General features: G+C 41.5%; 2 gene segments (V, D, J or C); both read right to left on the bottom strand.

Moving 5' to 3' along the window:
* Window positions 1–860: 860 nt before the first annotated feature.
* LOC112842796 (T cell receptor alpha variable 3-like) lies at window positions 861–1,891 on the bottom strand (the record flags this gene model as incomplete). The annotated part of the segment is given in 2 exon segments: window positions 861–1,234; window positions 1,317–1,891. Coding segments are annotated over 2 exon segments (441 nt in total), but the record flags the coding sequence as incomplete, so codon positions are not given.
* Window positions 1,892–7,728: 5,837 nt separating this feature from the next.
* On the bottom strand, window positions 7,729–9,232 carry LOC109201833 (T cell receptor alpha variable 38-1-like). The segment is given in 2 exon segments: window positions 7,729–8,704; window positions 8,954–9,232. Coding segments are annotated over 2 exon segments (429 nt in total).
* Window positions 9,233–14,749: the final 5,517 nt, after the last annotated feature.

Here is a 14,749-nt window from a genome sequence, read left to right as displayed (position 1 = left end):
TTTCCTTCCCACTGTCGCCAAAGTGCTTGCTCATAGGGGGTCATATGATTGTTGGGTTTTTCTCTGTATTTATTATTGTGCTATCTACTGTACAATATAAAGCGCCTTGAGGCGACTTTTGTTGTGATTTGGCGCTATATAAATAAAATTGAATTGAATTGAATTGAATTGAATAGTAGAGAGCTGTGTCTGCCAGGGTTAGGGCTGTTATGGTCAGAGTAGTTGTTGTAGGAGATGTTTCTGATCCATATCGTTTATCAGGAATATATTCACTCGAGTATCCTTTGGCTCCTTTCCTGAGTATAAACTGAGGAGCCTGAAGGTCAGAATGATGTCTGTACCAGTGAAGGTAGATATCATTGTAACTTGTCTCATAGCTACATGTGAGTGTGACAGATTCTCCTTCTGTTTCAGTGACTTTAGTTCGTTCAGGAGTGATTGAGTCTCCAGCTGTTAGTCCTGGAAAAAGAAAGAAGAAAAGTAGTGAAATGCAGTCTGTATATCTGCTTAATGCAGCAGCTTCAACTAAACTTTAATCCCTGTTCTTAAACTCACCTATAATGTGAGATAGAAGCAAAAAGAGGTGCAGCAACATGTCTTTGGAGTTATTAAAGCCAGACAGACAGCACATGAACAATGTTCTTCCACTGCAGCACAATGACCAACAGATAATGTCATTGGATAAGCTCAACTTCAGTGGGCGGGGCCAGTTTAATAGCTGAGCCAATCAAATAGTTTTGTGCTTCCACAGCAGCTCTGTCTCTGTCTCTGATCTTTACTGCTTCATTTCTCTGTTGTCTTTGTCATCAGTCCAATGACACAAGAATCAGAGGTTTAACAGTGTGTGGCTCCCTCTAGTGGATGTTGTGGAGTATTCTGTTGTCTTTGCTCCAAAGGTTTTTGTACAGAGTTTTGGTGTTTCCTGTCACTGTGGGCCTCACAGCACAGTAGTACACAGCAGAGTCTGTCACTGCAGCAGAGGAGATCTGAAGAGTCATCAGTGTTTGATCAGCGTTCACTTTCACAGACAGTCTAATGACTGGATCTGATGTCAGCTGTCCTTTGTCTGAGTGAGAGATCAGGAACTCTGGAGATTTTCCAGGATATTGTCGATACCAGAAGAAATAATCACCAGGAGCTGCTTGTCTGGAGTATTTATAGGACAGAGTCACAGTGCTTTGTTCTAAACTGGATTTCTGAGTGTCGAGTGCTGTGAGCTCCTCACAGATCACACCTGCAGACAGAAAAAAACTCAGAACATGTAAAAGTCTTACTGTCTCACAAACAACAGAGATGGTGATTAAAAATGAACTCACCTGTTAACAGGAAGAGAAGCCAGTAAGGAAACACACAGTGATGTAATGACAGCATGTTGAGGAACATAAAGTTTGTTTTGTGTTGAACTCTGTTGAATGTGGAGGTTTTTCTCTCTTCTATAGTTCAGTAACAGCTCAGCTCCTCCCTGAATCTCTGCTCCTCCTCTCTGCTCTCAGTCACTCCTCCTCCTGTGGTTAACACACTTTATAACCAAAAGGATTTAAGGGAGCCGTGTGACACGTCACACAAGCAGAAGTCACATTAACGATGTAGACAGAGTCAGAGAGTCGGTGATACTCACACAGTTAAAAAGTCTGAAACTTGAGACATTTGGAGAAAAATGTGTAAGAAGTCCTGAATTCAAGAAACATCTCAGAATAGTTTGTGTATGTTGGGAAGGATTTTTGTTCACAACTGTTTGTTCAAATGAAGCATCATCTTATTTGATTGGATCTTAAAACACAAACCTGAGAGACGTCATGTCTGTGGACACGACACGCAGGATTGTTGTGGTGCAGCAGCAGTCCCAGTTACAGCTGACACTTTTGGACACAACATCTGTTTTACTTTGTGGCTCTTTGGTCAGTTTGATGGTGTGTGATTCTACAGGAAATTGATGATAATAATAATCATTTCTTGAGTGTTCATAGTTAGTTTCTAGTTTCTGTTTGTTTTCTAGCTTCCAAGTTCTTAGGTTTCAGTTTAGGTTATGTTTTCTTATTTTGTAATGTCTGAAGGTTTCCACAGCAAACAAAAGCGTCTCTCAGTTAAACCTTTTCATTCATGTCCTGCATTTGGGGCCGACCTCTGCCTGCCTCGCAGCACTGCCTGACAGATTGTTTATCTTCTGACAACATAAGTTTCTCATTTTGATCTAAACGGAGCTTGTGACCCATAAACTCTTCACTGAGGTTGTCACGGTTGACACTGGCCAACCGTGGGGATGTGGGGAAAGGAGGACCCAGAACGCAGGACTCTTCACTGCAAGCGGTGCGTTTATTTACAGTGCAAAAAAGGCAATAAATCCCCGTGATCTCCCTTTACTCCCGTGTCGTGTCTTCTTCCAACAAAAATTCCCAGTTTAGTGCTCTCTGCTCCTGTGTCTTCTGCACTCCCCGTGCTTACTGCTCTCTGTCGTCCCAAACTCCTCCTGAGGGAAACAATAGAGGCAGCTGTTAAATACTTTTCCCCAGCAGGTGTACACTCACGGACTTTTCAACTAAACTAGAAGACTGACGTGAAGCCTAACGCAATAATCCCACGTCAGTGGAAGCGCCATCGCTCTCCTAAATAGCTCCCCCGACGAGCCCTGATCAGCAGCAGGTGGGTGGCAAGGACTTCGGGTTGGCCAGTCCCCTAGCAGAGCCACACCCACCAGGCCTGAAGGTGCCTGTAACTTGGCCAACAGAAAACAGCTGCAGACACATGCACACACACAGCTGCCTACATACAAATGTGGACACAGAACAGTAGCAGTGCAGACGACACACACACCAAATAATAATAATAATAATAATAATAATAATAACAACAACAATAACTGTCCACGCTGCCCGAGTCCCCAGAGCCGTGACAGTGGTTCTGATTTCAGGCATCCTCAGTAACTCTTATGAAAAATACATTTGTGAGATTAGACTCTCAACACCAAACTCAACTGAAATTTAAAAAAATGTTGGTTTTTCATTGTTAGTTTTGTTTGTTTTTGTGTGGACCAACAGAGACGATCTAAAAGTGGGAAAAAGCAGAAGATCAGTCTCAGGCTGGATGAGAAGCTTGTTATGTTTGGAGGCCCCACAGAGACACTTTGATGCTTTCAGCAGAGACAATAATTAAACCACAATGGATGTTATTGTTGTCATTATTGACTTTAAAGTGTAGCTTTATACTGTCAGATATATAAATGCTTTAATGCAAACACTCATATTTCACCAGAAATACACAGGGACATATGTGCTGTGCATACATACTGGCATATTTCACTTATGAATACAGAGACCAGAATATTCTTATTATCATAGTTATAATAGTAATTTCAATAGATCATATACATCCTGTAGCACTTGTTTTGATTTGAATAATTAATGAAATTTAAGGTGCTTGTAAAGGTTAATGCTGAGTGTAATAATGATATCAAATATTGTATATATGCGCATGATTATTGGTTATTGGGAATCAGGCAGCACCATGAGTTCATGTATTGATAACTGATGACCAGGCCTGCTCACATTCAGGCTGAGAGTCTTCCATGACTGTCACGGTCCAGAGTCGGTGACTCCGTGTTTACGTTTTGTTTATGTTCTTTGCTTTTTAAAAAAAATATTTTTATTAGTTTTTTCATTTTCACAAACAATCCATAATTACATAACATAATATTGTTTACAGTTCACAGCAATACAAACAAACAAACCAAAAACTAAACACAAAACAAAACAGCAGCTCAGATCCATCTAAAATAATAATAATACACTACAGTACAATACCTGTGGTCCCAGTAGTAATATGCAGTTTGAATCCTTGTAGCATAATATCAGAGACATCAGGTTCCACATAATTCCACTCCTTGAAGAATTGGTCTGTTTTTGAGTTTAGTACACATGTAAGATATTCCAGTGGCACTAGATCCAACACTACTCTCTGCCAGCCTTTGATAGTTGGTCTTTTTCCTTCATCCACTGCAGTAGAATATTCTTCCACACACAGGTGAGAATACAATACAACCTGCTATTATTCTTGGATATTAAACGCCGGCTGTGGAGGCCCAGTATGAGAGACACAGGGTTCAATTCTAATTCACAACCTAAAATCTTCTCCATTTCAGATTACACATGAGAACAATATGCTTGCAGTTTCAAACATGACCAAAAGCAGTGAGTTAGGGTACTAATTTCTGTCTTGCATTTGAGGCACATGGGTGAGAGGGTAGGATTGTATTGATGTCTGCAGTATGTGCATATATGCATTCTGTGTATGATTTTTAACTGTATTGCTTTGGTACGATTACAGACTGAGATTAATGTGGCTTAACTCCAGACATCTTTCCACTCTTCATCATCAATTAACTCCTCTTCCTGCGTACCTTTAAGCCTCTGTGACATCATTGAAGGTGTGAGATATAAAGCCTTATAAACTATCTTCACAGGCGCCTCTTTGTCTGTTAAAAATAATCATTCTCAACAGGAGAGTCTTCATGGTTCTCACTGAAATTAGTACTGTGCAAGATATAACTTATCTTTCGATAATGGAAGAAGTCATGTTTGGGGGGAGAATATTTCTCAACCATTTGGTCAGATGGCATAACCACAGTGTCAGAGAATCAGTCCCTCAGCCTGTGAACCCTCCTGTCCCTCCACTGCTTAAAACCTATATCGAACATCGCAGGTTGAAAGTCAAGGTTATTCACAATTGATGTGAACATAGATGTTAACTTCAACCTTCCCTCAAGTCGACGTACTGATCGCCAGGCCTTAAGTGTATGAAGTGTGACTGGATTATCACAGCTCGATGTAACAACAGTAAGTCCCTTAGTGGACACTTTGAAAGGGAAGTTTCAATACTCAACCAGATAGAGCGTGAGTTATTTGTGACCCAGGCATGAATACACCACATGTGAGTCAATTGATATGTTCTAATATTTGGTACAGACCCCGTACTGAACCTGGGTGCTGTAGCCATCTTAAGTTTGGTCTGCGTTTGTTAAAATAAAAGAGCTTAGCCAGCCATTCAGATCCTTCATCCCCCTATTTGAAAATATAACTAGAATCATTTGGACAGGATATAACAATCGAGGCGAAATATTCATCTTAACCAAAGCCGTACGTCCTAAGTAGGAAACTCTCCAAATCCTGCTTTACCTTCTCAAACAGAAGGACAAAATTTGCTTCATACATTTGTTTAAATTTCAAAGTTATAAATATCTCTAAGTATACAAAACCTGTGGGAGACCACATAAAGGGAAAGGAAGGCAGTGGCATAGCCTCCGACTTAGTCAAATTTACTTTGTAACCAGAGAATTGACTACATTTTCATCAGGTGCCATCCTTATAGCCTCGGCTAACGGTTCAATGGCAAACAAAAGAGGTGACGGGAGCAGCCTTACCTCGTTCCTCTAAATCAGGGGTGGGCAACTCCAGGCCTCGAGGGCCGGTGTCCTGGAGGTTTTAGATCTCACCCTGGGTCAGCACACCTGAATCACATCATTAGTTTGTTACCAGGCCTCTGGAGAACTTCAGGACATGTTGAGGAGGTCATTTAGCCATTTGAATCAGCTGTGTGTTGGATCAAGGACACATTTAAAACCTGCACCGGCACTCGAGGCCTGGAGTTGCCCACCCCTGCTCTAAACAATGGAACACTATGTGATTTCAGTCCGTTAGTCAAAATGGACGCCTGAGGACTATCATACAAAATTTTTACCCACTTAATGAAATTATCATCAAGACTGAATTTATTTAAAGAGTAAAATAAGTAAATCCACTCTAAAAGCTTTTTCTGTTGTTTGGCTGGTGTGGTAGGCAGATCAAGCTGGGAAAAGAAATCCTCCATTAATTCCAGTGCATCAACTGGTTGTTCAGACATAATGTCTGCAGTAAAATTCTTTGAAGGTGTTATTGATGATTTAACTATCATATACGTGATCGTTCTGAGCATCACAAATAGCTGTAATAACTTGTATTTCTGATCTTTTTTGGTACCATGTGCCAAGTATTTTCTGGCTTTGTTTCCATGTTCATAAAATCTTTGTCTGGTAAACTTGAGGTTAATCTCCTCATCTTGTGTAAAAGGCTAAGGCTGATCTGACTGCAGATATCTCTTGCAGTGAGGCAGGAGTTGGGGAGTCACCATAAATCCTTTCTTTTGATTTAAGCTCAGTCATTAACAGATTCTGCTTCCTCAATTTCTGCTGCCTCTTAATGTAATAATAATAATAATAGTGGATTGCATTTATATAGCACTTTTCTAGGCACCTGTAGAATTATAGGAATTATTTTAGGGTTACTGTTCATAACCATCATCTTTATCATTGCATTAATTATCATTTCATCCAAGCATTTATTGAAGTGCTGGCATTAGGTTATAATTTGTATTACAGGGGTTATCATAATCAAATATTAACAGGTTTATTACAGGTTGTTCTAAAATTTAAAGGTTTTCGAATGTTTTTATATTCTTACACATAGTCTTCAGTGGGGGAGAAGCTGAGTTGCAGGCTGACAGGAAACGGCGTGCTTTTGCAGAAGTGAAACCGAAAGCAGAGCGAGTGCAAGCCAAAGAGCCAAAGAGTTATTATGCATTTATCTTTGATTTAAGCTTTTAGTAGAGGCTTTTGATCAAAACATTAATTCAGTAGAGTACACATATATAGTCTTGGTTCGGACATACACGTAACCACACGCACACTTAGTTAGAGGGATCACTGATAGGGGAAAGTTCAAGTTGCTTAAGTTGAGGTCAACTAAGGTTCAGAAAGCAGATGCAAACTCTGCACGTACAGACAGACAAATAGTGAGAGGTCATGACACGTACGCAGTACACAGCATGCACGCGCCCTCGCACGTGTACGCACACACACATACACACCATGGTAGATCTATTTTGGTAGGGCAGAAATGCAGAAGTGTGCCGAAGTACTTAGAGGAAGTGCAACTGATGTTCCAGGGAGATAAGCGACAGCGAGACTGGAGACAGGAAGCATCAGCCGTCGACACGAAGATGATGTTCTATGTTAAAAGTCATTGTGGTTTTGGTGTGACGTATTTCTGCCTAGTAACAGAAAAGGGGGCTGTACAATTCTTAACCCCATAAAACAGTTGTCTGAATATGATAAAGACAGTTCAACACTGATTGGGTTGTTGAACTCACACATGTGTTTATTAAAATACTGTCTAATTCCACACGGGACCGGATCTGTGGTTTTTTATGGATTCTTCTCTCAACATTGAACCCTAACACACCCAAAGCGCTTTTACAATTCCACTATTCATTCACTCTCACATTCACACACTGGTGAAGGCAGCTACAGTTGTAGCCACAGCTGCCCTGGGACAGACTGACAGAAGCGAGGCTGCCATATCGCGCCATCGGCCCCTCTGGCCAACACCAGTAGGCGGTAGGGTAAAGTGTCTTGCCCAAGGACACAACGGCCAGGACAGAGAGAGGAGTAGGATCGAACCAACAACCTTCCAGTTACAGATGAGCTGTTTTCCTTTCTCATTGTATTTTCTTGAGCTGTGGTAAATATAATATAAATATAATTTAACACCTGTCTTAGAAGCAACATTCACGAAAGATGTGTAAGAAAAAATGTCTGAGAAACAGAAAATGATGGATGAAGATTAAAAGTCACTAACAGGTCTGAAACCATCAGGCAGTGATCTGCACATCTGATCATGAAGAGACAGTTTTAAAGAAACTGCAGTGAAGAGAGAGGACAACAACGGTGGATGATTCATTTATGTGAGAAATCTCTCCTTTAAGAAGTGAATTATAGTTTCTGTTTTTATGCAAAAGACATTTTATTCATTCAACCAAACAAACCCAGAGCGTTCTCACTCCCGGGGCGTAGCATGGCGACGTTTTGTCACGTCCCGCGGCGTTCGTGAGGAACGCGAAAGGTGACCTTCTGCGTTCTGATGGTACGCCCCGGGTTATGGCTGAATTCCAGTGGTATGACGGTTCCGTGGTAATATACGTTCCAGCCATGTATTCCAGCCCTAAACCTAACCTTATCCCTAACCCTAACCCTAACCCTATTTCTAACCTTAACCAGCACAGAAATGGCATGAAATAGTGTTTTGTAAAGCGATTTGAAGAAAATGAACGAACATGTGTAGATAGAGTCCCAACGGTTCTCATGTTTTCTCATTTTTCCGATCTCGTCATGTAGGAACGTGTTGGGTACCCGAAAGCGTAAAATGTTGACGATTTGTCACATAGCGTAAAATATTACGCTTAGGGAGTGAGAACGCGTCGACAAACCAGAGTTTAACAGTGTGTGGCTCCCTCTAGTGGATGTTGTGGAGTATTCTGTTGTCTTTGCTCCAAAGGTTTTTGTACAGAGTTTTGGTGTTTCCTGTCACTGTGGGCCTCACAGCACAGTAGTAAACAGCAGAGTCAGACAGCTGAAGCTTCTGGATCTTCAGAGGAACTGATCTGATGCTGGAATCCAGTGTGGATGAAAATCTCTCCTTGAACTCGGCTGCTGTGTTTCCATCATCCCCACTAACACGACTCAGGATGAATTTGGGGCTGTTGTTTCCATCCTGTTTGTACCAGAAGAGATTATTATTTGTTCCACTGCTCTCATACTGACATCCAAGTGTAACTGTGTCTCCTTCAGCAGCAATGACATCTCCTTGTTCCTGGATCACTTTGTCTTCTCCTTTACACTCTGAGGAAGAACAGAACATGCAGAGGAAGAGATGGATCAATAAAGATGGTTGATTAAAGGAGAACAATCTTTAGGTTTACACATTCATCAGAAAGACATATATAAAAAATGTCTCTGATGTAATAGTAAAGATAATTTAAAGGTAACATGATTTAAAATCACATTTAGTCTTTATAATAAACAAGTCTTCATCTCCTCGTCTTGTTGTGAATCGTGTGCAGAGGAAACATGTTGATGTTTGTATCTTACCAAAGAAAAGAGCAGCAAGAATAATCCACAGCCAATGTTCCATCTGTACAACAAGGTTTCAATCAACAGGAGAAACTAGCTGATGTTCAACATTCAGTCTGAGAATTGTTCTCTTCACAGCAGCACTTATTATTGACACAATGGTTGAACACAGTGCAGAAGGAGAGCACCGCCTACTGGATGATGTCGCCCTCTGTCTCCTCTTTGAGCTGGATGTTCACTTTTCTCACTTCCTCTTCCTCCTCAGAAATGTTCAATAGTTATATACAAGTTTGAGCCTTTACTGAAGGGTGAAAGGTCAGTGTAGACTTCTTGCAGAAAGCTGCCTCTTTCATTATTCAGTGAAAAATAAGTGCTGCATATGCTGTCCTGTTAAACTTCATCTCCCAGTCATCCTTAAAAACAGTTCTTCTTCCTTCATTTAAATGGAAAGTTCACACTGTTTGGTGTTTAAGGTTTTAGAGAGCACCTTTTGTGTGGTTGTGAATAACACTTTCACATTGCAGAGCTTCATTAGTTTGCTTGCTGACCACAAGAACACCAGCAGAAGCACTTTTTTAACAGCAGCTCTTTTCTGAATGGACCAGTTTTAGTTGTTGGATTGTTTTTAAGCTGCTTTTACTGCTTTTACTGGGGAATGATCCTTTATGTTCTAGCGCACACACTTTAACTAAGCACCCAGCTCAGCCACAATCATTCAACAGTTATAAATGCAGTAATACTAAAATGAATCAAACTTTTAATTTTTTTTCTTTTTGTGTCTCTGTTTCTCCAGAACTCGATGCCGTATTCAGTGGCCCTGGAACATGAACTGCTCTCAGTGAGTGGAACAGGAGGTGATCCCACTGCCACAGCCGAGTAGCCATCCTGGAGAGGAGGGGGGAGCTTAGGCCCCCACCTCTTCATGTAGGCTGCTGTGACCATGGCAGGACCACAGCTTGCAGCTCCAACACATTTATGTGCTGTGACTCTCAATGGCTGGTCCAATGGCTGGTGACCACACAGCCCTTGTGGACCACGCCCCACTGGGGAGGCGTCTGTGGCAACTGGGGGTGAGTCACCAAACCCACCGCTTGGCCCTGCTCCAGTTTGGTTGAGTCCCTCCACCAAAGGAAACTCTGTGTAAGGCCCAGGTGGACGATAGATGATAACAAATAAAACAGCTTTCAGGCTTTAAAATGAATGAAAACTCTGTCTGGGTCTTTGGTAGATTAACAAGCTGGTGTGGAAGGCTAGTGCACATGTGTATGATGTAGACGCGTGGGTTTGAGCTCTCGCTTGGTGCTAATGATAGCTGCACTAGCAGGGCTTTGGCTGAGCCTAAAGTTGTCACCACAGATGACAAGATTGAAATGTAGAACATATGCCAGGAAATATGTAAGACAATATCTGAATCAATCCTGGAGAAACCTGATGAACGGTTTGATGCTTTTGAGGCCAAGTTCCAGTCGGTGCTGTCCGTACGGACTGACCTACAGAACCGCATGAATTAGCTGCCAACATCCTATATTTGGAATGGCAAAAGGGCCAGAATCTCTAAAGTGCATTTGCAGAAATCCAAGAGAGACGGAGGGCTGGGCCTGCCAATTTTCAGACATTATTACTGGGCTGCTAATATTTTAATTATAACAAACCATTAGAATCTTGAATCAGAGTAGAAGATTATCTGTACAGATATGTTTTAATCATGATTTTATGCCTCCTTGGCAAGATAAGACTTCTCATGACTGGAGAGAAACCCTTATTCTTATTAAGGATTTGTATATTGATAACAAATGTTCTTCATTTGGTCAACTAAAAGGGAAACATAATCTGCTGCATTCACATTTATATAGATATCTGCAGGTCAGGCATTACATCCAGTCCAAGTTTAAAGATTTTGCAACTCTACCGTCAGAACATGGCATCTACAAAATACTCGAGACCTGATTCCAGACATCATATCACAAAAATTGTACAGTTATTTGGTACTTCTGTTGTAGTGCATACAGCTGGGATTAGGCAGGCTTGGGAGAATAAATGGGGGATGAAGGTGCCTGAATCTATGTGGAGTAAGTGTCTGTCTAAAATCCATTCTTGCTCCCTGAACATTAGACACCAGTTAATTCAATTAAAATCCTCCACCGGCTACACTATTCTAAGCTCAGACTGCCCAACATTTATCCTTCTGTCTCCCCAATGTGTGACAGGTGCAGACTGGCAGAAGGTACGTTGTTCCATGCCTTTTGGTCTTCTCCCTCATTAACAGGCTTTTGGTCTAAAATATTTGACTGGTATTCCAAAGCATATATGAAACCTGTACAGCCTGAACCTGAACTTGTCATTTTTGGATGTTCTCTGACGTCAGAGCTGCTCCCGTTTAAAGTGCAGCGGCCATTGGAAGTAGGTTTGATTGCTGCCAGGAGGCTAATCCTGAGGCAATGGAAGTCCCCCACTCCTCCTTCCTTTCAGTTGTGGGTAACAGACGTGATGTCCATAATACTAATGAAAAAGTTCAGCAAAGACTCAACAGATTCTCTTGGGAGTGTCTGGAACCCCTTCTTGGGACACTTTGAAAAGCCAGATTGGACTAAACTGGACCCAGATTTGTAAACTCTAATCAACTCCAGCTTTCTGTGGTGTTTGTGAAGTGCATGGTTGTTTGTTTTTGTTTGTTTGGGGTTTGTTTTGTTTTGTTATAAATTTAAAAAAAATAGCAAAAACAAAAATAATTAGCTGGTGTGGAAGACTGTTAAAACTGCAACTCCTCCTGCAACTGGATAGTCACGTTTCTCTGTTGTCTTTGTCATCAGTCCAATGACACAAGAATCAGAGGTTTAACAGTGTGTGGCTCCCTCTAGTGGATGTTGTGGAGTATTCTGTTGTCTTTGCTCCAAAGGTTTTTGTACAGAGTTTTGGTGTTTCCTGTCACTGTGGGCTGCAGAGCACAGTAGTACACAGCAGAGTCAGACAGCTGAAGCTTCTGGATCTTCAGAGGAACTGAATTTTCTTTCTTGTCGACTTCGGCATCAAATCTGTCCTTTGCTTCAGAATTTTCTGCTGATGAGAAAAATCGTTGAACTAAAAGTTTTGGCGAGCCGTTCTTTTTCTGTTTGTACCAGAACAAAGTTGGGCCTGCATCACTCGTTTCAAATCTACATCCAAGTGTAACTGTGTCTCCTTCAGCAGCAGTGACATCTCCTTGTTCCTGGATCACTCTGTCTTCTCCTTTACACTCTGAGGAAGAACAGAACATGCAGAGGAAGAGATGGATCAATAAACATGATTGAAGTTATTGAAAAGTTCCACAGTGTAAAATGATGAAATCTCCTCTTTCTGTCCTTGTTGTGAATCGTGTGCAGAGGAAACATGTTGATGTTTGTATCTTACCAAAGAAAAGAGCAGCAAGAATAATCCACAGCCAATGTTCCATCTGTACAACAAGGTTTCAATCAACAGGAGAAACTAGCTGATGTTCAACATTCAGTCTGAGAATTGTTCTCTTCACAGCAGCACTTATTATTGACACAATGGTTGAACACAGTGCAGAAGGAGAGCACCGCCTACTGGATGATGTCGCCCTCTAGTGGAGTCTCTGTGTTTTGTACAGACACTGTGGGTTTGCTGTCACTGTGGGCCTCACAGCAGAGTCTGTCACTGCAGCAGAGCAGATCTGAAGATCCATTCATCTTTGATCATCAACAACTTTAAGTCAGAACAGACAGAATAACTCTGTAACTTCATGATCTGTGTTCATGTTAAATATGTCAGCTCCCTCTGACTGTGAGCAGAAACAAAGTCAGAAACAGACTGAAGATCACTGACAGCCTGTGAGAGATAAAGAGAATCTGTGTCTGCATTTAGTTATAGCAGTGAAAGATGAAGAGAAGATATGATGGAAAAACTTTTGTTCAAATTCAAAGCTCAAGTGAAGACTTAGTGAAGGTCAAAGGGAAGAGAAATCACAACTGCAGAGAATAGGGGGACACTGCAGCAAGTAGACGGCACAAATGATTCATTGAATTTGCTGTTTACAAAGACAGAACTGAAGCGCTCACTTAGGTAATCCAACCTTTCAGCACCAGTGTTGGGTCTGTTCCCACAAACCCCGCTAATTCTAGAGACTTATTCATCATGAATGAAAACAAGACAGTCAGCGATCGATCGATTACTTGCGCAAGGGAGGCCTCGTCTATGTCCAGCATGGAAGTGACCCCGATGAGGGCCTCCTCTCGCTGGCTTTTATTGACAAACTTCAAACAATAGTTTACAAAACACCTCCCCTCGCAACCCCCTTTGGTTACAAAGACAAGGCACTGTATGTATATGCATGCAGGTGTGTGTGTGTGTGTGTGTCCTCCTGCTGACCAAAGGGTCGTAAACGCAGGAAGCTTACATCAAAGGAAGTAGATCTTCCAGATAGGATGTATCTGCTATAAAACCTCCCCCAACACAAAGTGGTTAGAGGTGCTCAGGATCAAAGGAATAGCTTTGATAATACTGCTTGAACTAAGACTGTACAAATTTAAGAAACACAATGGCAACATTCAACAATTAGACCTAACATTTCCCCCCTTTTTGTCATTGTATATACTTAAATTTCAACTTATGCACCCTTTGTTTGGACAGTGACAGTGTAGATTTCATTCATACACAACTCCTCTTCATTCACCTTCTATCGATGCAAAAGTTCACAGTTAATACATGTAAGCAGTTAACCTGCTTCTCATTGATCTCATACACAGTAAACTACATCCTATACGTAAGCAAATCAGTATCAACAGTCCAAAAACAGGAATTAATATTTTCAAAAGAAGATGCCACCAAGGACCAGACATTCACCAAGTTATCCAGCCTTGTGGTGCATCTACTCCTGTCGTGCAATTCATTATGTATTCCTGCAAGTAAACAACTGAATGTAACAGTCAAACAAGAAGAATCAACATTCTCAAAAATCATATGTCACTACAATACAACTGTATACAGACATAGACATTCAAACACATCAGTTGACTTTATTGTTTGTCCATGTGGCTCTCAGCTAACTTCAAAGCTGTAGCCTGGTCAACACCCTTCTTTATGACTCCTATCAACCCCCAAATCTTCTCACTGTAGGCATCCTGTGGGGGTTAGAGTCAACTGGTAAATTATCCGCATTTACAACTCTTCTGCTGTCCTGTTGTCACCACAGGAAAAGCTTTGTAAAGGAAATTGGATCAAGGTGTTTTGATCTTCTTGGCTCAAAACCTCAGCCAGCTTGATGTAGATGTAGATGATGTAGATGTAGACAAAGGGCTTCTCTGTTTGCATCCTTCTTGCAGAGGACACAAGAATAGGTGACGTTGCTCAGATTTCATGGTAAATCTCCAACTTGGACTAATCCATTGCCCTTCATACACATAGGCAACTGGCCTGTTTCCAGTTTATTTAGCTGTTCAATGTCCTGCAGCAAGTCAGATAGTTGGAGTCGGACTAGCAGGTCTGTCTTACCAGAGCAGTTCACCTTCCCAGCTACTGGTGAATCAACCGTCAGGTTCAGGAGTTGAAAAGTTGGCAGTGTTCCAAGTATGTTTACTCCTGGATGTGTTGCTACGGCAACCAAACAAACTGTCTCGCTCTCAGTGATGCTATATGGCCACAGTCCAGAAGAATGTGTAGACAGTGGCTTCACAAGCATAACCATTGGTCTCGTTCTTTATGTGAGCGGTTGTGTTCACAAACTGCCACCAATAGTTGGTTGAAAACCCCATGCAGGCACTGGGTGTGGTTTGCTCTGTCCCAGTGCGCTCCTGTCATCCCACTCTGGGTCCACAGGCA

The sequence above is a fragment of the Oreochromis niloticus genome, linkage group LG18 (genome assembly GCF_001858045.2).
Source record: "Oreochromis niloticus isolate F11D_XX linkage group LG18, O_niloticus_UMD_NMBU, whole genome shotgun sequence".
Lineage (NCBI taxonomy): Eukaryota > Metazoa > Chordata > Actinopteri > Cichliformes > Cichlidae > Oreochromis > Oreochromis niloticus.
The sequence above is the reverse complement of the archived record's forward strand: the minus strand, read 5'-3'. Positions and strand labels throughout refer to the sequence as shown.